The 24,839-nt window shown below is 31.4% G+C and overlaps 2 protein-coding genes across 2 annotated transcripts; one reads left to right on the forward strand and one right to left on the reverse strand.

Annotated features, from left to right (window-relative positions):
• Nucleotides 1-8,791: 8,791 nt before the first annotated feature.
• LOC109150395 lies at nt 8,792-9,295 on the reverse strand. Its single transcript, XM_019298305.1, has 2 exons — nt 9,161-9,295; nt 8,792-9,076 (listed from the first exon to the last, which is right to left on the reverse strand). Exons 1-2 carry the CDS (start codon nt 9,293-9,295, stop codon nt 8,792-8,794), a joined length of 420 nt encoding a protein of 139 aa, XP_019153850.1.
• Nucleotides 9,296-13,524: 4,229 nt separating this feature from the next.
• Nucleotides 13,525-14,886, forward strand: LOC109150365. Its single transcript, XM_019298275.1, has 2 exons — nt 13,525-13,782; nt 13,900-14,886. The coding sequence occupies exon 2, from the start codon at nt 13,942-13,944 to the stop codon at nt 14,824-14,826; it is 885 nt and encodes a 294-aa protein (XP_019153820.1). The 5' UTR covers nt 13,525-13,782; nt 13,900-13,941; the 3' UTR covers nt 14,827-14,886.
• The last annotated feature ends 9,953 nt before the right edge of the window (nt 14,887-24,839 follow it).

Here is a 24,839-nt window from a genome sequence, read left to right on the forward strand (position 1 = left end):
AAAAAAATGACACTGATACCAAATGTAACTATCAATCAAAATTTATAGAGTTAATTAGTTAATGATTACCAATAAGTCAATAACTATAATAAACAATGTAAATAAATAATTTAAAAGTTGTAACTTATTATAATAAAAATAAATATTAGTCCCGAAGAAAAGTAAAAGTTTAGAAACGGAGGGGGTGGGGGTGTTGAATAGGCTTTATAAACTATTTTTTTTCTTTTAATGTACACTTAGTGCACATCGTAACTCTTGATCGAACTTGTCGAGATTTTATATATATATATATATATATATATATATATATATATATATATATATATATATATATATATATATATATTTATTTATTTATTTATTTATTTATTTATTTATTTATTGTTGTTGTTGTTCCTATTATTATTATTATTATTATTATTATTATTATTATTATTATTATTATTATTATTATTATTATTATTATTATTATTATTATTATATGTGATCTTTTCTTTTGTGTTTTTCCTTGTTAAAGAATTGTAAATCCAATTAAGTTTGAGGCTCAACCATCCAAAGAATTGTATTTTTTTAATCAAGTCTAAATATTATCCAAAAGCCCTAATTATCTTAATTGTGACCATCATTCTATCATGAATCATAATCCACCTTGTAAGTTTCACCTAATTTAAGGATCATTTTTAATATATTAAATATTCATTTTTTGACTACTGATAGTTTATTTTTATATATACTACCAAAAAATAATATTCAGGACATAAATAAACATTCAAAATATTAAACATAAACTTTATATTAATGATCCTTCTTATCATCATGGTATAATTTGGCAATTTGCCTAATTGTGAAAGGCTATACCAGATTTAGAAACAGGCAAATTCCTTATAGATTTAGTTCCACTAATAAAATTTTCTTATTCCGTCATATGTATGTCCCTAGGTCTCGTCACGGTATGTTGCCATTGTTATGCACCACAAAAATAAATAGTTCAATCATCTCATGGAACTTAATTTGAATTTTCACCCTCACTAATAGTATTGCTGATACTTATGTATACTAACCTTGATGTTAACCTTCTCGGTGACGTACTCACAAGGTTTAATTTAACGTAATCAAAAGAGAACGTTCTATTTTTACTCTCAAATTATTATGACATTATTATATTTATTTTTTAACTTCAAAATATTTATTTTTTAACTTTTAATTTAATCACATTTAATTCAATCAGCTTACTGAAATTACCACATTTAGTTGTTTATTATCATTTTTATCCAATTGATTTTAATTTCTAGGCGATAAGTTTATAATTTTAGTCTTCTATTTATTTTATTTTAGTTTTTGTTGAAAATGTTCTTGAATGATGTGATAAATAATAATTTGATAGACTTTTGAATGACACGTTGACATTTTTTTTTTTACCTTATATTACTTATTATGTCATTTATGAGATTTTTTTAGTAATAAAATATTAAAATTGTGAAATTATCAAATTATTTTTTTACCTCCACCGCCCTCCATCTGTAGACCGAGAGAGCTAAGAGAGAAAAAATGCCAAGGGGTTGTTTGGTTCTGAAGCTTGAAGAATAAACAACAAACAACACATTAAATATTTAGGTCTAGAATAAATGGGTTGATATCAATGGGTTGGGCTAGGCTAAAAGTAATTGAATTGGGCTAGAACAAGGATAAAATATTTCTTTGGACTCAAGAATGGCAATCGTTATACCCTACATCACAGCGCGCGTAGCACTGTGCGCCGCGCGCCTCCCAAAACGACGTCGTTTTGGGGTCATTTTGGGAGGCGCGGTAGGAAGTTGCTGTGATTATGTGTATTTGCACACAATTATGTGTATTTGTTCATACAGTTATGTACATTTTTTATACAATTATGTACATTCTTTTTATACAATTATGTACATCCGAATCAGAAAATTTGTGTGTATTATGTTAAGAGTTGATGTGTATTATATTAAAAGTTTATGTTTATTATGTATTATGTTAGATTATGTGTATTATCTTTTAAAAAGAGTATGTATATTTTGTTATATAATTATGTACATTCATGTATACAATTATGTGTATTCTAGTATAACATTATGTACATTTTTGAACAACGGTTTTTTTTTAAAGAAAAAATTACTGCCATTCACTGGGGCAGGAAATTTCAGAAAAAAAAAAAAATTTTAAACGACGTCGTTTTGCATCTAGGCGCACAGTGCAACGCGCGTCGTGGTGATGGATATAAATTGCCCAAGAATGCTCATAGAATATAACTATGTTTGGGCTTCTAAAATTGGAAAGACTTGAAGAAAAAAAAAATCATTTTGGACTAAATCATTGTAGGAATAACAATAATTTATTTTTGAAAACGCGAGAAAAAATATTTTGGGTTGTCACAGGTAGCTCCCAAAGAGTTAGCTTAACTACTGACACATGGACCTTTGTACAGAGGATAAACTACATGTGCATTAATGCACATTTCATTTATGATCAGTGGAAGCTCAACAAAAAAAAAAATCATAGCCTTTGTCCCCATTTCATCTCATAAGAGAGAGTATATAGCCAAGGCCTTGGAGACTTGTTTGGTTGAGTGGGGTATTAAGAATGTCTTTTTTGGTCACAGTTGACAATGCATCTTCCAATGATACTGCCATGGGATTTTTTAAGAGTAAATTGATGTCTTGGGGTAGCACTTCTGTAAGGTGTAAGTACATGCATGCACATGAGGTGTATAGGCGTATAGCCGACATTCTGAATCTGGTGGTGCAAAATGGGTTGAAGTTTGCTGACAGTTCAGTTAAGAGGGTTAGGGAAGTAGTAACATGGGTTAGGAACTCCCCTGCAAGGCTAAAAAAAGTTTAGAGAGCTTGCTGATCTTATTGGGGTGGAAGCCAAATCAGCTTTGCAGCTGGATGTTCTTACAAGATGGAATAGCACATATATGATGCTGAACACTGCAATCCAGTACCATGCAGTCTTTGATGCCTATTTGGGAAATGATTCCTCATTTTCTGTTGACCTTGGTTTCTCTGTGCCAACTTTTCTAGATTGGTTTGATGTGAAAAGTTTGGTAACTCTGCTGAAAACTTTCTATGATATGACTGTGAGAATTTCTGGTTCTCTTTATGTGACATCTAACACTTTCTTTAGTGAGATCTCTAATCTTAGTTGCATGTTAAAATGAACTATGTGATATTCTTTGTCAATATTTTGGACCCTAGAGATAAAATTGAGTATATGCCAACCCAGTTTACTCAACTTTATGGTGAAGATAAAGGCAATGATTGTTTTGCTAAGGTCCAATCTGCACTGGTTGAGCTGTTCAATGATTATGCAGCCACTTACTCTGTGAATGTAAGCACTGAACTAGCTATTGTTGCCCAATTTTCTAAACCAGTAACTGTGCAGTCTAGTGCTACTACTTTTGGTAAGCCACAATCTAGGTTGAAAAGTGAACTCAAAAGGCAAAGGTTGGAGAGTGGTGAAAGTATTAGATAGACTGAGCTGCAACTATATTTGAGTGAGGATGTTGTGGAAGACAATGATGATTTTGATATCCTTAGATGGTGGAAGGTGAACTCTAAGAGACTTCCCATTCTCTCAAAAATGGCAAGGGATATTCTTGTAGTTCCAATATCCACAGTGACTTCAGAAAGTGCTTTTTCTGCAAGTGGTAGAGTGATCCCTTTAGGAGTTCCTTAACTCCTAAGATTGTGGAAGCTTTAATTTGTACACAGGATTGGTTAAGATTACCAAATCAACCAATACAAATTGAAGAAAATATTGATAATTGTGAAAGGCTTGAAAAAGATAATTAACTAATTCTTTCATTACTTTGTATTTAAAATATTAAATAATATTATATTTTACTATTTTAATTTATGTGTTTTTGTCTTTTTGATTTGCAGAGTTGCCAACTGGAGCTAGGAGTGCTGGAACTTCCCTATCCACCATTGCAGTAATGTTCATTCATTCTGCTCTCAGTTTTATATTTAGTTGTTATTCTGTTCTCTTAGAAGATTAGATTATCATAATCTGTTATGAGTTTTGACTTATATGAATTCAATTATGTAAGTGAATTTTAGATGTACATGACAATGGCTTCATTGGCTTGGCAACAATTAACTTGTTACTGCCTTGAATCCTTGGCCCCTTCCACTTGAGTCAACAACAGGTTACAAGTATAACAATATCAGTTCAGTATGAATTCTGTTTGCATATGTTAGCCTAATCTGATATGGTATTATGATTCTACCTTACTCTTTTACCTATTAATTTTTTTTATGTTATTTAACTCTGTTTTAAGTTTGCATCTTAAGCAGGAGGATGAGGAATGCTGAATTGCTTGAGACTTGATTTGCTGACTTGCTGTTGCAGACTTGTATGCTGAACTATCTTTTGTAAACTTGAAAAATGTAATTAAAGTTTTGTAGCATGTTTAGTCTATAAGTTCATTAAGTTGTATGAGTTTTGATTTTTAAGTTGTAAGTTTCTAAGTAGTTAGTAGTTACTACTTAGCTAGTTAGCTAACTTAGCTTTACTTAAACCCATTTTGCTGATTTACTTATTTAGTACTTAATTTGTATTTTTTCTCCAACCCGATTCAATCCGAACACAACCGTCCGTAATCCGAATTTGAAATATCCAATGAGTTGAACCCTAAAAAATAAACGGATAGGGAAATAATCTGTCAATCCGAAATTCGATTCGCCCGAACCCGTCCGATGCACAATCCTACATTTAAAAAAAAAAAAAAAAAAAAAAAAAAACCAATTATGGGCATCTGTATTCTACCTAATTTTTTTTTAAACTCAAGTGTTAGTTTGTTTTGTTGTTCTCAACTGAAATGTATACATGTATTTTGTCCTACTTGTGATGTTAGCATGTTCATTTTGTTGTGTTCTATGCTAAAGCTTTGTGAGGACTTCCGATATAAAGCAAAAGGACACACCCCCTGTAGTTTAATAGAAAAAAGGGGAAATCATACAATATTCAATAGAAAATGGGGAAATCATATGGGACCATTTGTACTTGCATGGAAATGAATATATATATTTTGTGTTAGTTTCCCAAAATTTTTTAAAAGCAGTGCATTTACTTTTTTAACCGTATGCAGTTCTGTGTTGTTTTTGTGTGGTTGGGACCTATGAAGCATTTAGTTGTTGGGACTATTTTTAGTGCAATTACTTGTTTGACTGCAAGTACACCATTTTTTGTTTTGGAAAAGCTATAAATAGAATTGTTTTACTGCATTTTATAGATGTTGGTGAAGCAGCTTCTGTCTTTAGCATAAAATTCCATATTGGTGGGGATTTAGTATGGCATCCAACAGTGGGTTATAGGAATGGTGGAGTGGAGTATTTTGACCATTTCAATTGTCATGAGGCCAGTTTACTAGATTTAAGGAGAATGATAAAACAATTGAGGTTCTGTGATAGAAAAGTCCAGTGTTGGGCTATGGTTAAGGGTAAGGGTAGAAAGAAGCCAACGAAAACTGATCTGAAGCCTCTAATAAATGATGAAGACATAGTCAGTTTAGTTGGAGAGCTTCCACCAAACAAGGAGTTTGAAATATTTGTTGAATATTTATTTGATGATCAATGGGATTATGATGTAGAGCTATCTAGGGAATTGGGAGATGATTGCCTACTCTATGATGAAATAAACGAGAGTGCTGAAAATGTAGTTGAGGAGGATGAGGTAGAAGGTGAAAATGAAGGTGAGGAAGACCATAATTTTATGGATACTAGGACAAGTTCTAAACAACTGATGGCTAATGCTGGGCAGGAAGGGGATGAAGTTCAGGAAGTAGATTTTGAATTGTCTGAAGAACTGTTTAGGAGTTTAGAAAATTCAGATGATTCTGATGGTGGATTGACAGCTGGTGAAAATGTTTTCCAAGAAAGAAATCTGGAAAAAGAAGGCTTTAAGTTTGTGATTGGAATGATTTTCAAATCAGCAGCTGAGTTTAAATGGGCTGTTAAGTATCATGAGGCAAATAAGAGAAAAGATATCCACTTTGTAAAGAATGAAGGTAGAAGAGTCAGGGTTGTGTGTAGACATAATGACATTTGCAACTGGACTATTTTTGCCTCAAGAAGCAATCCAAGAAGTCCATTGCAGGTTAAGACATACAATCCAGAGCACACATGTGGGGATCAAGATGAGAATAAAACAGTGAACTCTGGTTTTTTTGCCAGAATGTACAAAGACGACTTTAAACTTAACACAGAATGGGGTAGAATACAATTTCAAGAACATGTTAAATCAAAGTTGAAATGTCAGGTTACTAAACACCAGGCTTATAGAGCTAAAAAAAAAAAAAGGCTCTAAAGCAATTAGAAGGTGATGATTCTGAATAGTTCCACTTACTTAATGATTACTGTGAGGAATTGAAAAGAAGTAATCCTGGAACTTCTGTGAAGATGAAGGTTGATGGAGAGTTTACTGTAAATGGAAGACCAAGGTTTCTTAGGCTGTATATTTGTTTTGCAGCTTGCAAAGAAGGGTTTTTGAGAGGATGTAGACATTTCTTTGGGTTAGATGGTTGTCATCTTAAGGGTTGCCAGAAGGGCGGGCAATTATTGACTGCTGTAGGTCTTGATGGAGATAACAGCTTGTTCCCTATAGCATTTGCTATTGTTGAGGGAGAATTGAAGGAGAGTTGGTCATGATTCTTAGAGCGACTGGACAATGATCTTAACATTTCAAATAATCCCCATGCTTGGACAATAATTTCAGACAAGCAGAAGGGATTGATTCCTGTTGTTGAAGAAATGTTTCGTGGAATTGAGCATAGATTCTGTGTAAGGCACATGCATGCTAACTTTGTAAAGGATGGTTTCACCGAGAATGTACTGAAACAGAAACTGTGGGCAGTGTGTAAAGCAACAACAGAAGCTGAATACAAGAGGCAAATGGAGGAGTTAAAGGGATTAAATGAGAAGGCTGCTGACTGGTTAGCTGCAAGGGATGCTAAACACTACTGTAGGGCTTTTTCAGTACATTTCCTAAGACTGATTTGCTCTTGAACAATTTGTGTGAATCATGGAATGGTACTATCCTAAATTTCAGAGACAAACCACTTTTAACTATGTGTGAGAAGCTAAGGATCTATCTTATGACTAGAATGCAGAAAAATAGAGAAAGACTTAGAAGTCATCCTATGAAGATTTGTCCAAAGATATGTAAGTTGATTGAAGAGGAAAAAGACAAGGCATCTAGGTACAGTACATATAAGTCTACAGAAAACATTTACCAAGTTGATGATGAGAACTTTAAGGCCTTCAAGGTGGACTTAAATCAGAGACATTGCAGTTGTAGAAGGTGGGATCTCACAGGCATCCCTTGCAGTCATGCCATTTCAGCTATAAGAAAACAAACGGAAAGCCCAGAAGACTATGTACATCAGTGTTATACAGTGGAGTCTTATTTGAAAGCATATGAGCCAGCAATACTGCCTATTTCATCTTCAGAGTTGTGGCCCAAAACCAATCTTCCAGCTCCACTCCCCCCAAAATATAAGGCACAACCTGGGAGGCCTAAAAAAAAGAGAAAGATCAACCCTCTTGAAGAGAACAAGAAAGATAGCATTGCACTAAGAACAAAGAAAGATGGGGAAGTCAAAAGGTGCAGTGTTTGTGGAGTGAAAGGGCACAATAAAGCAACTTGCAAAAAAAAAAAAAAAAAAAAAAGAATCCACAGGTACTTGTTTCCAGTGAGTAATCCATATTGTAAATATAACTTGCTTATTTTTTAATGTTATCATCTGTAGGTACCTGAGATTAATGAGGTAGTAGCTGGACATAGTGATGTACAAATTGAAGGCCAGTTAGAAGATATAGCAGTTGAGACACAAGTCCCATCTTTTGTACTTGATGAGATGGTAATTGAATGAACTACATACTTTGAGCATTTAATACTGAAACTTTCTCGGTTGAATTTACTGTTTTTTCTGATGTAATTTCAGGAGTTAATGACATCTCAACCAACACAAGTAGCTCATAGGCAAGGCCCTCCACTGTCAAACTTTATTTCCTCACAACAGGCTGGAAGTTCTACTCCAAATGTCATCACAAGATCAGGGAAGAATTTTGTAACGGTTTCAAGCCTATAACAGGCTCATGCAGTCCAAAGAGAGGCTAGGAAAAAGAGAACAACTGAAAAGAAGAAACAAAACTGAAAGTGCAGTTTGGTCTATTTTTGTATAGTCATATGGAATTTACATGTTGTAGAAGTGACTTTGGTTTACTTTGGTCTAATTTGGTAGTAGTTGTCACCTTTGTAAACTTTGATATGTGATCAACTTTGATATGTGATCTTTTGGTAAAGTAAACCAAACAATGACACTTTTGTTAACTTCAACATGTTAATGAATGACTTTTGTTAATCTTTATTTGTTAACTTTACATCTTAGCAGTTTGGTTTGCAGTTTTTGGTCAGTAGCAATGTAACATATATTATTCAACTTGGCAGTTGGTTTCTGGCAGTAGGCAGTAGGCTTGTGGCCTTTGGTTTGGCAGTTGGTTTTTGGCTTTTGGTTTGACACACTCACTTGGAGTTTAGCAGTTTGGTTTTTGTGCATCTTAGCAGTTTGGTTTGAACTTTTTGGTCAGTAGCAATGTAGCATATAGTATTCAACTTGGCAGCATGCCATTCAAGTAAACAAAGTTTAACTACCATTACTTGGCAGCATGCCATTCAAGTAAACAAAGTTTAGCTTCCATACAAAAATATACTTCCATACATAAACAATGCTTACATAGTTGATACTACCACTAATTTCTAAATCCTAATTGAGCTGGAAAAGCTTTGGACTTGGTTCACCAGTTTTCATCCCAAGTCTCATACAAATAAGGGCAACTGCAATTCCAAATGCAAACCCATAGAAAAAGTGAAACATAGACTCCAACTTCATCTTCTTAATCACACCATTTTCTTTTTCAATTATGATTTCTAGCCTTTGGATTTCACTCTCCTTCTTATCCAATCTTTTCAATAGCCCTCTAATAATTCTGGAAACACGCTCTGAGACATCGGAGTCAATCCATTCAAAATACCTATAGCTGTCATTACCCTGAAATGAGTGTAACAAACAAAAACAAATGAACTCTGTGTTTGTAAGTGTTGGTATTTAAGTAAAATGGTTTTGTATACTTACTCCATAATGTGGACAAGCTCTATATCTCTTCCCTGGATTCGCAGTACTCCACGACATCTTGACCGGAGCCAATTTGTCGCACCAACATCGCACTTCTGCCATCCATTGTGTTGAACCCACAGTGCTTGAAGACATTATCTTCAATAGCGTCTTCTATTCGAAGAGGTAGAAAGCTGTCAATGGCAACTTCAATTCGAAGGTTAGGGTTGAGGAGTGGTGGCGGAATTGCGAGACTTGGCGGAGGAAGGGAGGAAATACAATTGGCCGAGTAAATGAAATGTGAAATTACATGTATACCCATGCTTTAAACGGTGTTAGAATTACAAACTCACGGAAGGACCAAAACGACTGCGGGTCGAATAATTGAGGGACCAAATGTGTCCAATTTGAAAATTAAGGACAACATTGCATATTGGCTACTAATTGAGGGACCAAAAGTGCGTTTTTCCCTATTTATATATTTTAATTTAAAATTTTAAAATATAAAAAAATTTGTTCTATTTACATTTATAATATAATAATTATAATATATTGTTATTTTTCATTATTTATTTTTATTTTGGACATCTGTATAAAATATATAAATAAATTTTTATATTTATATATTTTAATTTAAAATTTTAAAAGATAACAAATTTGATCTATTTATATTTATAATATAATAATTATAATATATTGTTATTTTTCATTATTTATTTTTATAAACAATAATTTGTTTTTAAAAATAATTTTATTAATATATTTATTAAAATTTTATTTGAAACCTTAATAAAATAAAAATTAAATCAAGATGAAAGGAGAGCCTACTTATAGGCTCCTCTATATATAATGTTCCACATGGCTTATGAAATAAAAAGTAGCCTTGAGTGGCTTGGTTCATAAGATCAACCTAATAAACTTTATAGATGATTTTTTTTTTTTTTCGTCATAACCCATAATTTTTAAAAAACCTTTTGCAAGTTAACTCATTAATTATGAATTAAAGTTGACATCCTTACCTTTTAATCTCTAATAAAACCTAAGTTTCATTTAGCTAACAAGATAAATAAGAATACCTATATCTAAAGAGTTCTACTATATGTGCTCCAAAATCTTACTCCCTAAATTTTACTCCCTGAGGTGGCGTGTTCTGATAAGCTATATTTTTCATGTGGGTCCCAATAAAGTGTCTACATCAAGATTTTGTGTAAGGGAGTAAAATTTAGGAGTATAAAGTGAGAGTAGACATACTATTTTCCATATCTAAAAGGGGTGTTTCTTATTCCAACAGTTATACCATGGACCCGGGTTCACCTTGCAAGATGGACCTAGGTCCAAAATATAAAATTTACATGTAGAATATTTATAATTTGAATTATAAACATTGCGTGTGTAAATTGTGAACATTTAGTAGTTAAATAATTTGCCTTCTAATTCGCATGCCAAATTGAAATGCTGGCCTTCACGCTTTTGACTTTCATATTGGACGTATTCACTATTCAGTAATTCAGACATGGATAGTCAAATACTATATATGAGAAATGAGAATATTCCTTTACAAAATAAGAATTTTTTTATTTTTTTTTGAAAATCAATAAGAATTTATTTAAAAACAATAAAAGAGGAGGTTTTCCTTAAGATGATCGAAACCTCTATTTTGGAATTTCTGTTGTAGACTTCCCGCGTTCTTCACCGTCGGAATCCACCTAATCCAACAACTTTATTTAATAATAATTTGACTTTGTTCTAAATGATTTATATTATCTTATTACAAAATGACATTTTTGCCCTTTCTTCCAGCCTTATTATTTTACTAGTGTTTTATCCCCTACAATGAAAATGTTACAATAAAAATTACATCAAATCTAATTAAGTTAACAAGACCATCAATGCCAATTCAATGGCATCAGCTTCTAGCAACTACATACATAAATTCGATTGGAGGGTTATGATAAACGTGAAGGCCAAATTAAATGTCACGTTATTATGATGCGTAGCCAACTAATTCTTCATTTAGTTCGATCTGTAATTGCATTGATATCTTTCGGGACTTGTATATAAAGGTTGCCGTTATGATGATTTATATCTAAATAAAGGATTGGTCATGATCCTCCCTTGACACAAAATTGGTTCGGTAGACTATAATTAACCCTAACTTTATAAATAATGTTAATCCAAATCATATTCTTTTCGGGGCGTTTAGTTGGAGGGAAGAAATTAAGTGGAAAAAGAAATACAATTTTCACGGGAGATGAATAATGTGGAATAAAGTCGTAATTTAAATTTAGTGTTTGGTTGGCAGAAATAGAATTACTGGAAATTTTAATTCCAATGTTTGATATACATGGAATTGAAAAGGAATAAGTAGTATATAAAGTCCAAACTATCCATATTACAATTCTTTCTAACGAAGAAATTTACTTGCCTTCGAAATTATGTGGGAATTGAATTGTCCCTCCAACCAAACACCCGTTAAAAAAAAAAAAAAAAAAACCATACTCTTTTTTATTCTTTCCAAAAGGTTGAACCCCAACACTAAAGGCCCCCCACGACAGAGCATCTAGGATCCCATGTAAATTATGGTAACTCAACTGAACATGAACCACAGAGGCTAGACTTTTGCTTACTGTGTGCACAAGAGCCCTTCTCCCTTTGAGAGGTTGCTCCCACACTGTCACTGGTGAGACTCGATCATTAGTCATTTTTTTCAATTTTCACCTCTATGACCACTTGAGCTGTCCATGCAGATACTCTTTTTTATTTAAATTACAATTTGTTGATCGTAACTTTAGTTTTGTTGAAAGAATGGCGACGAATGAGAGAAAGTAGCTAGGGGTAGTCCTGTACTTATGCTCATGGCGTGTTGACAAAAGGGTGAGAATGAACTACTTATTTTCAACTCTACTTACAAATTAAGATGATAGAGTAGACTACGAATATATTAAATTAAAAAATAAATAAATAAAAAGAATATTTTTTTTTTTTAAAGAAGAAAGAATATCATAGATCGAGGTCCACCATAAGCATTGTGAACCCTAATGTAAATTATACCCAAACATTTAACATATTATATACTTTTTAACAAAATATTAATATATTCATTTATTTTGTATATTTAGTTAAAAAAAATTTTATGTACATCCAATTATAACTGAATGTATATAATTTTTTAAAAGTGAAATGACAATATATATTAATTATATATGCATAATCTAGATTAAGGTTCACCATACAAACATGATGAATTGATGGTGATGGTCCACAATACAATTTGTGATTGTTATATAGATGGTACATAAAATGAGATATTGAAATCTTCAAAAAAAAAAAAAAAAAAAAAAAAAAAAGATATTGAAGGACTCGATCTGTCAGTCTGTCCTAAAGGCTAAAGCAAAATGCTAGGAAATAGAGAAACCTACTAAAAAAACAAAATTAGAAAATAAAATTAAAGCATTCTATAAGGAGTATAAAAGGATCACTCTATGTAGTGTGAAATGAATAATGTGATAGATGCAATATCAAAATTGTGCCAATTAAGCATTGACAACAATATAATAATCATCAGTCTAGAAACGTGAAGCGTGAAAAATATCATGTGCGATAGTATCAAAAGGTACCAAACATCGACAAAAGTAACAAACCATCCAGCAAATTGTCATAATTAAAAAAAAAAAAAAAAAAAACCTGTAAAGTGCGCGTTGCATTCTTTTCTGCGTTTTTATTGTCATCTACCTTACTATATTATCAATTTATCCTTCAATTTGTTGCATCATTATATATTATTAAAAATATTTGAACTCAATTTACTTATATAATTACTTCAAGTTTAACCATTACAACACATTATTAACTTGTTAGCTTGTTTGTTATTTTATTTAATATTTAACATTAATTTGCATATTCATCTTATATCAATTCACATTTTATGTAATGAAAGTTCACGTTTTGCATGTTATGATACACCAAGCATAAGCACTTTACGTACCTAGATTCAATGCACTTTAATTTGCAAGACACACACACATATATGTAAATAAATAAAGTATATAGAAAAAAATCAAATTAATTAATACTAATTAAGCAAAATTAGATACTAGTTTTATTTTTACATACTATAATACGTTCTTATTCAAATTCAAAATTCAATCATACCTCATATAAGAAACTCATTTAACGTCCGTCACTCCATATCCTCCATTTACAATATAATATTATTCACTTAAAGAAATTTAATATCGTATTACCTCGATTCATAATTATTCTCATTAATTAAATACCATATTTTGAAAGATACATATATTTAATATATTAATTAACTGACATACATTTCTAATTCTATTTAAATTTTTTATTGCAACGAGGAAAACAATTTTTAAAGTGAATATATTATTATAAAGAAATACGGATATCAATATATTTATATATCATACAAAATAATTATCTCATGTGGTCCCCTGTGTCCTTGATCTATATGAATGCCATTCTACTACTCCATATTCACTTCTCTCTCTCTTCTCCATACTGATAGTCGTCACTCCACTGAGAAAGAAGAAGAGAAGCCATTGGGATTCTAAGAAACTGACAAAATCCCAGAAACAAGTTGACGACATAATCCTTAGTACTAAACATAGTATCACCGTTTTGTAAGTTTCAGGATCCAATCATATCATTTGCCTCGATCGGCTCGCTCGCTCTTTTATTGCTTGGATTTTACTCTGCCATCATTTCTTGAAGAATCTATATCTATGTATCTGTGTTAGTTGAATTAAGCGTGCAGATTAGAGGTTTTGAAGGATTGATGAATGGGGAAAACCGGGAGAGATTGTGCGCAGATCTACGCGATTTACGGCGTCGATGATTGGCAGACGACTCTTTTCCTCTTCCTCCACGCGGTGTTCTTCTCGGCGATGTCTGTGGGTTTCCTGGTTTACTTCGAACCCATTTGCGTGTTTTTCGAGAGTTTCGTGCCGGGGTCGGGGACGGCGAGATTCGCGGCGGGATTTACGGGTTCAGTTACCGCGCTTTCCGCGGTGTGTCTGTTTTACGCCGCCGGGAACATGTTCTACTCCTCCGTGGCGCTGCGGTGGGAAATGGCGCAGCGGATGGTGGGGGCGGTGGGGGACTGGACGTGTGTGAAGCACGCGCTCGATTTGGGGTGCGACGACCGGGGGATCCTGCTCAACGCGGTGGCTCTGCAGCTGAAGAAAGCGGGGTCGTCGGGGCGGGTCGTGGGGTTACACCCGGCCGGAACACGCTCCCTCGCGGCCCTCAAAACGGCGTGTATGGAGGGCGTGCAGGAGTACGTGACCTGCCGGGCGGGGGACCCGCGGAGGGTGCCGTTCGGGGACGGCGCCTTCGACGTGGTGGTGTCGGCGGCGTTCGTGCACAAGGTGGGGAAGGAATCGGGGGGGTCGAGGACGGCGGCGGCGGCGGCGGAGCGGATGAGGGTGGTTGGGGAGGTGGTGAGAGTGCTGAAGGCGGGCGGGGTTGGAGTGGTGTGGGACCTAGTGCACGTGCCGGAGTACGTGAAGAGACTGCATGAACTGAAAATGGAGGAAATTCGGGTGTCGGAGAGGGTGACGGCGTTCATGGTCAGCAGCCACATGGTGTCGTTTCGGAAGCCCAATCACCCTATACTACCCTCCAACGAAGTTACACTAGATTGGAGATTCAATGATATTTGTTGAATTTTTGGATAATCCAAACTTTTACAAATTATTCTAAATTTCCTTTTAATTTTTTAAAAATGGAAAGAGATTTACAATATAATTTTTGTATTTATTTCTTACTGGAAATTGGAAATGCTTCTTTCCCCGCATATTTCTACCTCCTAGAATCTCTCCTTGATAGATGTTACTCAATTAAAGGTCTCATAAATAAAATTAAAGAATGTTTAATAGTGGCTAAGTACATTATGGTGTGTGGTCTGATAACACTACTATTATATTTTATAAGGAAGGTTTCAAGTTGGAATGTGTTATCCCAATCAATATTGTATTTACATTTTAGGCGATAAAGAAATGCAGTAAAAATTGGAGTAGATGTCTAACACATTATTCTTTCTCAGTTTCCTTAATCTCATGCCTATTTTGGAAGTAGATCATAGGAGTATTTAGCATTATTCTTTCTTTATTTTCTTAATCTCATGACTGTTTCGGAAGTAGAGGAGTGTTTAGCATTACTCATTTTTTTTTAATTTTCTTAATCTCATGTATGTTTCAGAAGTGAAAAAATATCTAGTATTACTCTTTCTTAATTTCCTTAATCTCACGACTGTTTTGGTTTAAGCAAATTAGATTATATATATATATATATATATATATATATATATATATATATATATATATATATATATATATATATTTTGGGAGACAAACTGGAACTAGATGCGATGTAAAGAAGAAAGATTATTATATGTTTGTTTATATATTATTTTAGTGCAATTAAATAAACAAGAACGTAACATTATAGATTTTATAAATTAATTCAAAGGTAAAAACGTATGGTAATTTCTCTAATCACTTAATTGATGAGGATGATGGGCTATAGAGTTATGAGTTATGACAGTAAACTTTTACATTCATATATACCGAAAATATTGACATATATTTGTATGTTAATGTCCACCTCAAATGAGACAATAAAACTCATTATTATATTCATTCTGTTTGTAAATTGGTAAATCTTACGGAGAGTTGAAAAAGAAATTAACTTACTAGTCAAAATTTTTAAACATAATTTAATTAGTGACATATAAGGATTAAATGTGAATATTATGAAGAAAATTTAGGGAAGAGATATAACATTTATCATATGTTTGTTGTTTTGTTATTATATGATAACGAAATTACAAACGTAATATTTGGCACTAGCCAATTTTATTTTATTCTTTACTTTATTATTGTTGTTATTATTATTTTTTAAAAATAGAATGATGATGACTATTCTGTGATGTTATCTTGTAACCAATTTATTTACTATTTGAGATTCAACAACCAAGTAATTAATAATGTTCTCTTCCCAAATAATATCTGAGAATTATAGGCTGATGTTATATGATAACCAATATAATTTACCAAATATACACACACATACAAAATGTGTGCATTACGTTGTGGTAGAAATACACAATTGATTATTTTTTTAACTTCTAAATCATACTAAATCGAGATACAAATTGAAAAAAAAAAAAAAAAAAAAAAAAAAAACATTCAAATTAAACAAAAATCAAGTGATGCGGGCTTATATCATGGACTCGGGTCCACATTACAAGGTAAATTCGAGTTCAAAATACACAATTTACATACTGAATATTCACAATTTACATACTAAATGTTCACAATTTACCTTTTTAAAATTGTGAACATTCCGTCAGGGGCGGAGCCAGCATGGGGGCAGTGGGGGCAGCTGCCCCCCTCCCCCCACCCCACCCCTATATTATCCTTGTATGTATATATGTATATATAGAACAGGTTTTAAGTATTAGTATAATAAAACACAAGAACTTAAACAAGTGTTGCTTCAGTTCGGTTGGTTGGGCGTGTGTTTGGCCTTTGGTAAGGTCTAGGGTTTGAATCTTGTTGTGCTTAAATAAGTTTTATGACTTTTTATTATTAATTGTTAGGCTATTGCTTCAACACAATTTCATATATATAAAATGAGATGTGTACTTTATAATTTATTTTCTATTCTAATTATTTTATCAAATTAATTATGTTTCATATTTTATTATAAATATTTTTATAAAGTTTTGATATGGTTTATTTTTTACTTATATCCAAAAATATTTATAATTATACTTTTAAGTGTTTCATTTTTGTAAAAACTATCTTTTTTTGTTGTAATGTTCTGCCCCCACTGACAAAATTTCCTGGCTCCGCCACTGCATTCCGTACGTAAATTGTGTATTTTGAATCCGAATTCCGAGTCCACAAAATAATTTGCCGGCAAGCAACCTAATCCCATGAATATTTGGTGGGCTTGACTAAGATAATCATTATTATTAATAATTATTATTATAAGATAATAGCAAAAGCTTAAAACTCTAATTTAAAGGGGAAGTCGTGTAATTTTAATGCTTTTTTGACTTTTGATTTTATAGTTTTAAATTTCCCCGTTACTGTAATATATTTGAATTAGTTTCTCAAAAGTATGTATCTCTACTTTTAAAATATACTTAGGTTGATGGTAAAGTTAGTGATCGCTCCTAGTTTCGCTATCTCAAGAAAATGATTGATATATATGAAAAGTTAATTATTGAAACATCTAAAATAGGACACATGACCAACCAAAAATAAATAAATAAAAAATTGAAGCTCTTATATATTTGTAGAAGACAAATGGTTAAGAGGATGCCAAGATGTAGAATAATACATTCAAAATGTTGGGGGTATTTAATTTATTAGTTAAAAAATGATAAATTATGAAATTATTCATGACAAAGTAGTGCTTTAACCTTGAGATAGGCTAATTTCGTTATACTCTATAATTAAGGAATCAAAAGTGTTAGGTTGATGAAAATCAATGAAAGTCATGAAATTGCACTTGCATTATTGTGCCCTAAAGAATTAATTAAGAATTTTAAGTTTTTTCTATTACATATTAATTAATTGAGGGGCTAAATCTACTATTTTAATTGTTATTAATCCAAATTTTAAAAGTGAAAGTGTCAAGTACTATTGAAATTAAAGATAAATTTAGTATATATAATTATAACTAAATAGTGAAAGTCACATGAAAATATATAGTTGAAGGATACTATAATCATTATTCTGCAATACTACATCATCATCATGACATTGTGCTAAACCTTGAGGGATTAATTGCCCATAGAAAAAATATTGCACAAATGGAACTGGATGGTTTTCATTTTAGTTACAAGTACACTGCTTTATTATTGTGTTCAAAGTGTGTTGTTTCTCGTGAACACTAACCTTAGCTTTAGAAGGGTTTATGTTGTGCACTACTTTACATAACTTTCAAGATGACTTGTATTATGCCGTCTTTTATCTGGGCGATGGCCTCAAAAAAGGCTTATATTGTGCCTTCTCTTTTGTTTGGAGTTTTCTGACAATGCAAGTTTACATGTTTTTTTAGAGCTTCTATTATATTAAATATGCATGTTTGCACCAAGACTATGTGGTCTAATGGTACCTGAATTGGACTGCCATTTGGAAGGTTATGAGTTTGAGCCTCAGTGGAGGCGTTTGGTTCTTTGAAAGTATATGAACAGATACTACAAGGTTATGAGTTTGAGCCTCAGTGGAGGCGTTATTGGTTCTTTGAAAGTATATGAACAGATACTATAGCACTCAAAACATATGCATGTACTATTAAACTACAAGATCCTTAGTATATATTTTATAATTTAACTTAAATAATATTAAATTCTTTCATATTTAGGAATTAAAATTTTTTAAAGTTTTAATTTTTATTAAATAAAAGTACATAATATGTTCACTGCATGTCTGCATATACATAATTTAAATAAGGTCTACCATATGCATAATGTACTTTAATATACACAATATAACAATTGCACTTTTCTCTTTTTTTTTTTTTTTTTTTTTTTTTTTTTTTTTTTTTTTTTTTTAGAGAAATCAACACATTTTTTCTTTTATATATATAAAACAATCTCATACAAAACTTTGAACAATTGTAGCAGTTTTTGTCCTCTAATGAACAGAACGTAACTACACAATTTAGAGTTAAAAGATTTCAATGGGGATTTTCGTACTTTTCATTATTTGTTTCTAATTTAAATCAATTTTTTCTTCAAAAAAAAAAATCAATATTTTCATATTTTTCTTCAAACTAAGCATTTTCACCCAAAATCAAACATTCATCTTCTACCAAAATTTCTCATACTTTTGTATTTAAATTTAAAAGAAATGAAACGATGATTTTACAATGAAAATAGAAGTAAAGAATTAAAAGTACATACTACGTCGTCTATAGAAATTTCTATATTTTAACAGAGCATCTCCACCTTTCTAAAGATCAGGACTATCACAATTCTTGTCCGCATAGGCTTAGCTTAATTACTGATTCAATAAACAGTATTTAGAAGAAAAGATCAAAGTTTAAACCTCGACAGTCACACTATAGGGGTTATGCCCAAAGTGTTTAGATCCCTTGTGTGTATACATTGACATTTGGCCATGTCTGTTGAATCATTGTTATTTACATCCGTCCAAATATTTTGTCCAGTCAGAGTATGTGGACCATTGGAGTTGGGTCTTCAACTTTTTGGGAAAGAACTATCACAATTGTATATTTTATAATTTTTGATAATAAAAATAAAAATACCCCATGCATCATAAATAATTAAATTAAAGTACTTGAAAGTACGTACTTTTTTTTTTTTTTTTTTTTGGGTATTAATTTGAAAGTTGTGTTTACTCTTTTCCCATAGATATTGTGTTTATAATTTGTGAAACACACAAGTACACAACGTTGTATCGGTGGTAGAGTTTAGGTGTATTGATTGTTTTAGTCCAATACACTTGTCAACAATGTGATGAGATCATTAAATGTGCTAAACCATTTTGTCGGTTCATATATATATTTAATAAATCAATTCAAACTTTTGATTAGATATGAGACCACAAATTAAGTAATTACTAGCTAGATGCTGCACCTACCTAGGTCTTGACTATATGATCATTTTTTTTTTTAATGTTACTCACTCTATTAATTATATTGTAGTATATATTCAAACATATTTTAATTTCTCAACCTATTGAAACACAAAGAGTCAACAATGCCTCCACTACTGAGGCTCGATCTCATGACCTCCCATATGGAAGAGCCACTACAGCGAAAGTCTTTTTAATTTTATTTGTTCTAATTTTATTCATTATATTTAATTATTAATATTAACTATATACATTTGTGTACAATGAACTCAATCCAAACTTAAAACTTGAATGTTGATGACAACAAATCTTTAAATGAAGGTGCTCCCAGATAGCGATGGAAGTTGCGGTTTAAACTGTGGCCTCCCAACTGCCTTAATTACTTCCTCTTATGAATTATGATCATCGATCATCCTCAACCACTGTCTTACTGCATTAGCAACCGACAACCCCCAGAACCAACTCAAACCTTCTCAGATCAACCCCACCCAAACTATATATACATACATATATATGCTCCTAACTATATATCCTACTGCAAAAGGCCTCGTGTTCGAGCGGCATAGTTGTGGCCCCTCAAATGAGAGGTCTTGTTCAGTAGGTTGAAAAAGTATGTATAAACAGATATTATATTGTAATAGAGTCAATAGTATTCAGTAGGTTTAGCATTCAATGTTCTAAAAATGAATATCTATGTTGTTGATTAACCCTATAATATGAACTATGTTACACTTTATAATACTTGACATTGAACTACTTTGGCCAAGATTTGGACATACATATCCTATTATTATAAATTGGCAGTGTTATTGAGGGCAAATTATCAATCGTTATGCGTTGGACCCGTGTCCAGCATGCTTGCTGGACACGGGTAACAGTGCCGTTAGGCACTGTTATCTTTTTTTTTTTATTTTTTATTTTTATTTTTTTTTTTTTAATTTCAGACCGCTTTGTTATAGGAGTATATATAATAATATATTCATAATTTTATTACTATATTATTAATAACTGTACATTCATAACTCCATAACTGTACGTTCATAACTCTATAACTGTACATTCATAACTCCATAACTGTACATTCATAACTCCATAACTGTACATTCATAACTCTATAATTGTACATTCATAATTTTCGAAGCTCTATGTTCACAATTTTAGAGCTCTATGTTCATAATTTTATCACTATATGTTCATAATTGTAAGTTCATAATGTTAGAGCTCTTTGTTCATAATTCGATCAATAACTGTACATTCATAATTCCATAACTGTAGATTCATAATCTCATAACTGTAGATTCATAACTCCATAACTGTAGATTCATAACTCCATAATTGTACATTCATAATCTTCGAAGCTCTATATTCACAATTTTAAAGCTCCATGGTCATAATTTTATCACTATATATGTTCATAATTGTAAGTTCATAATGTTAGAGCTCTGTGTTCATAATTTCATAATTGCATAACTGTACATTCATAACGGCATAACTGTACATTCATAATAAAAAAAAAAAAGTTAACGCCGTTAACGGCAAAACGCGCCGCAAATTATGCCCTGTACATTCATTACGCCGTTATTTTTTTTTTTGGATTATGAATGTACAGTTATGCCGTTATGAATGTACAGTTATGCAATTATGAAATTATGAACACAGAGCTCTAACATTATGAACTTACAATTATGAACATATATAGTGATAAAATTATGACCATGGAGCTTTAAAATTGTGAATATAAAGCTTCGAAGATTATGAATGTACAGTTATGGAGTTATGAATCTACAGTTATGGAGTTATGAATCTACAGTTATGAGATTATGAATCTACAGTTATGGAATTATGAATGTACAGTTATTGATCGAATTATGAACAAAGAGCTCTAACATTATGAACTTACAATTATGAACATATAGTGATAAAATTATGAACATAGAGCTCTAAAATTGTGAACATAGAGCTTCGAAAATTATGAATGTACAATTATAGAGTTATGAATGTACAGTTATGGAGTTATGAATGTACAGTTATAGAGTTATGAACGTACAGTTATGGAGTTATGAATGTACAGTTATTAATAATATAGTAATAAAATTATGAATATATACTCCTATAACAAAGCGGTCTGAAAAAAAAAAAAAAAAAAAAAAAAAAAAAAAAAAAAAAAAAAAAAAAAAAAGATAACAGTGCCTAACGGCACTGTTACCCGTGTCCAGCAAGCATGCTGAACACGGGTCTAACGCATAACGATTGGTTATTGAGCTGATAAATCAAACGGAGTTTGTTTGTTAGTTTTGGGGTTTGTTTGAGAATACAAAAATGCTTTCTTTTTTTGAGAGGTTATTTTTTATTTAGAATCAAAATACATGGTTCAAGTTTCATTCTCTCCATATGAACATCATTTTTAACGGTGAATATTGATACTAAATGATAAAAATAACTCATATATTTATGGAATTTGACAATTATATAAGACTAGCTTAGGGACTAAAAGTGATTAATTATGAACAATTAAGGAGTTAACTTTGTTTAAATTAAAATTTTAAAAATAGAACAATTCAAGGGCCAAACTTGACATTTTCTCTAATAGTTATAAAGATTAATTATGGCTATAAAAAAAGATGTAAATAAATAATTTTTAACTTGTAACTTAGACTATGTTTGGTAGAACTCATTTAGAAGTTTATATCTTATTTTAAGCTACTAATAAGATATAAGCTTTGTTTAGTAATGTTCCCAAAATAAGCTAGTAGATTAAAATAAGAGCTTATTTTGAAAAGCTATCTTAGATAACGTTTCAACAATAAGCTAGGAGCTTCCTAACTTTTTTCCATCTTTATCCTTATTATTTTAAATAAATGACATCTTTTACCTTTTCAAATTAAAATCCTTTTGGTTTTTTATCTTCTCCTATATTTTTATTCATACTCTTTCACAACTCTTCACCACCCAGTAATTCTTTAAAGTTTTAACTCCAATCGTTCGTTAATAAATAAATGACATCCTTTAACCTTACCAATTAAAAAAAAAAATCTTTTGTTTTAATTTAATATATATCTCATATATATTATAACAACAAAAAAAAAAAATTTATAAATTAAATATATATCATATATTTAATAATACAAAAATAATATAATAATCACACCATTTAAATTTTATGAAAATTTCATTTTTAGTCTTTTTACATTTATCAGCTTATTAAAAAGTTAAGTTTACCAAACACTTTTAAGCATGATCAGCTAGTTAACAATTTTTCAGTTTTCAGCTTCTACCTTATAACTTTTCAATTTGAGATAGGTTTGCCAAATATAACCTTATTACAATAAAAATAACAAACATAAATTGATATATATATATATATATATATATATATATATATATATATATATATATATATATATATAATTTGAACTAAAAAATACAAGAAAAAAAATGGAAGTGAGTAAAAACATCCCCTTCTTTGTCTAATACTAGATTAGAATTTGAAAATGCTCTCATCTCAACATTCATCTGAGGACCAAGATCTTCTTGAACGAAGCACTAAGAGATCCAAACATGGCGATGTGAATGCGACGATCCCAGCGTCGACGACCGTTGATGTCGTTCAGGAAACACCGGTGGACGCAATGGAAGAGTACCATCCTGATAAACTAGCTACGAGAACTCTCTCACATGGAATGGGGCTTCGGATCTTGGAAGCTTCTCCTCTCGATATTCGGGAAATGATTTGGAACAATCAACACGGGGCAAAATTCCCTCGGAGAATTCCCATTGTTAGGGGCAAAGTTAACATCCCTAGCTAGGCTTTTTTGGGTATCCCCCTCTCTACTTGATCAAAAAAAAAAAAAAATGATCACCGAGAGTAAAAGAGTGTCACCCCTAAAAAAAAATGATCACAGAACAAGATTAAAATTCTTTTTTTTTTTTTGTGCAATTGAGACCCGTAAAGGTAGTTAATATAGTCTGACCTTCTGAGACGAAGTGTCTAGTAAAAGAGTGCACTTTCAACCCACATGGAGCCTATGGAGGTTGATCCATATATCTCCGCAGTTCCCCAATTACTAATTTGATTAACATTATTAGGAAGCCATCACATTTAATTTATATATTCCCTTAAATTAGCTTTAATTTCATCATGACATGAGGAATCTAAGTAATTAAACCCAACTTCTCGTTAATTAGAATGCATATATTAAAACATAATTAATGTAAATATAAGTTCTCTAATAAAGTAAATTAAAAATGGAAAAAAAAATGTAGTATATGATTATTATTATTTTTTTAAAAAGTATATAATATGAAATTTAAATTTTGAATTACAAATCACTTTAAGATTAAGATCCCTTGTTTACTTTTGCCTGTGGCATATATATTACAGTATATCAGTCAGTAATATGACAATGAAAGTGCTTTAACTTTTTGACAATTGGTCTTGTAGTGTTGAGACAATAATGATTTTTCAACTCAAATTTTTGTTGGTAAAAGAAGTGTAAAGTTCTTATAGCTAACTAATTTGCTTCTGTCTAATTATACAAAAGAATATTGTTCTCGTTATAATTACCAATGGTAGTATCACTATATTATCCTACCTTATAAAGCCTTTTTTTTTTTTAAATGTCTAATTGCATTATTACATGTTTTCAAAGACAATCAATCATATTAAGTGAAAGAGAATTCTCATCATATTTTCTCTTATTTTTTCATTTGACAATAGGTTCTTTATTTCTTTAATTTACTAAAAAAATTCAAAGCTAGTATTTGAAGGTGGGCACTATGTGAAATTTATCATGTGACTCTAGCTAACAAAAAATTACAATGAGATAAATTAGTTTAGATTATTCATAATTGACCAGCTTAAATAAAGAAAATCAATAAATAACTCCCACATTAATTAATTAAACTTGAAATTTTATAATTATTAAGTCAACTGTTAGACTAAATTAGCTTGTCAATTTCTTATATCCCAAGGGTTCTTATCCTAGCAAAAGTGTGGGCAAACCACAAGATCTGTGTCAGGTAGTTTCTGACTGCATGTTGTGATGATGAGGAAAAAGATTATG

Source organism: Ipomoea nil, unplaced genomic scaffold, assembly GCF_001879475.1.
Source record: "Ipomoea nil cultivar Tokyo-kokei standard unplaced genomic scaffold, Asagao_1.1 scaffold2279, whole genome shotgun sequence".
Classification (NCBI taxonomy): Eukaryota; Viridiplantae; Streptophyta; class Magnoliopsida; order Solanales; family Convolvulaceae; genus Ipomoea; species Ipomoea nil.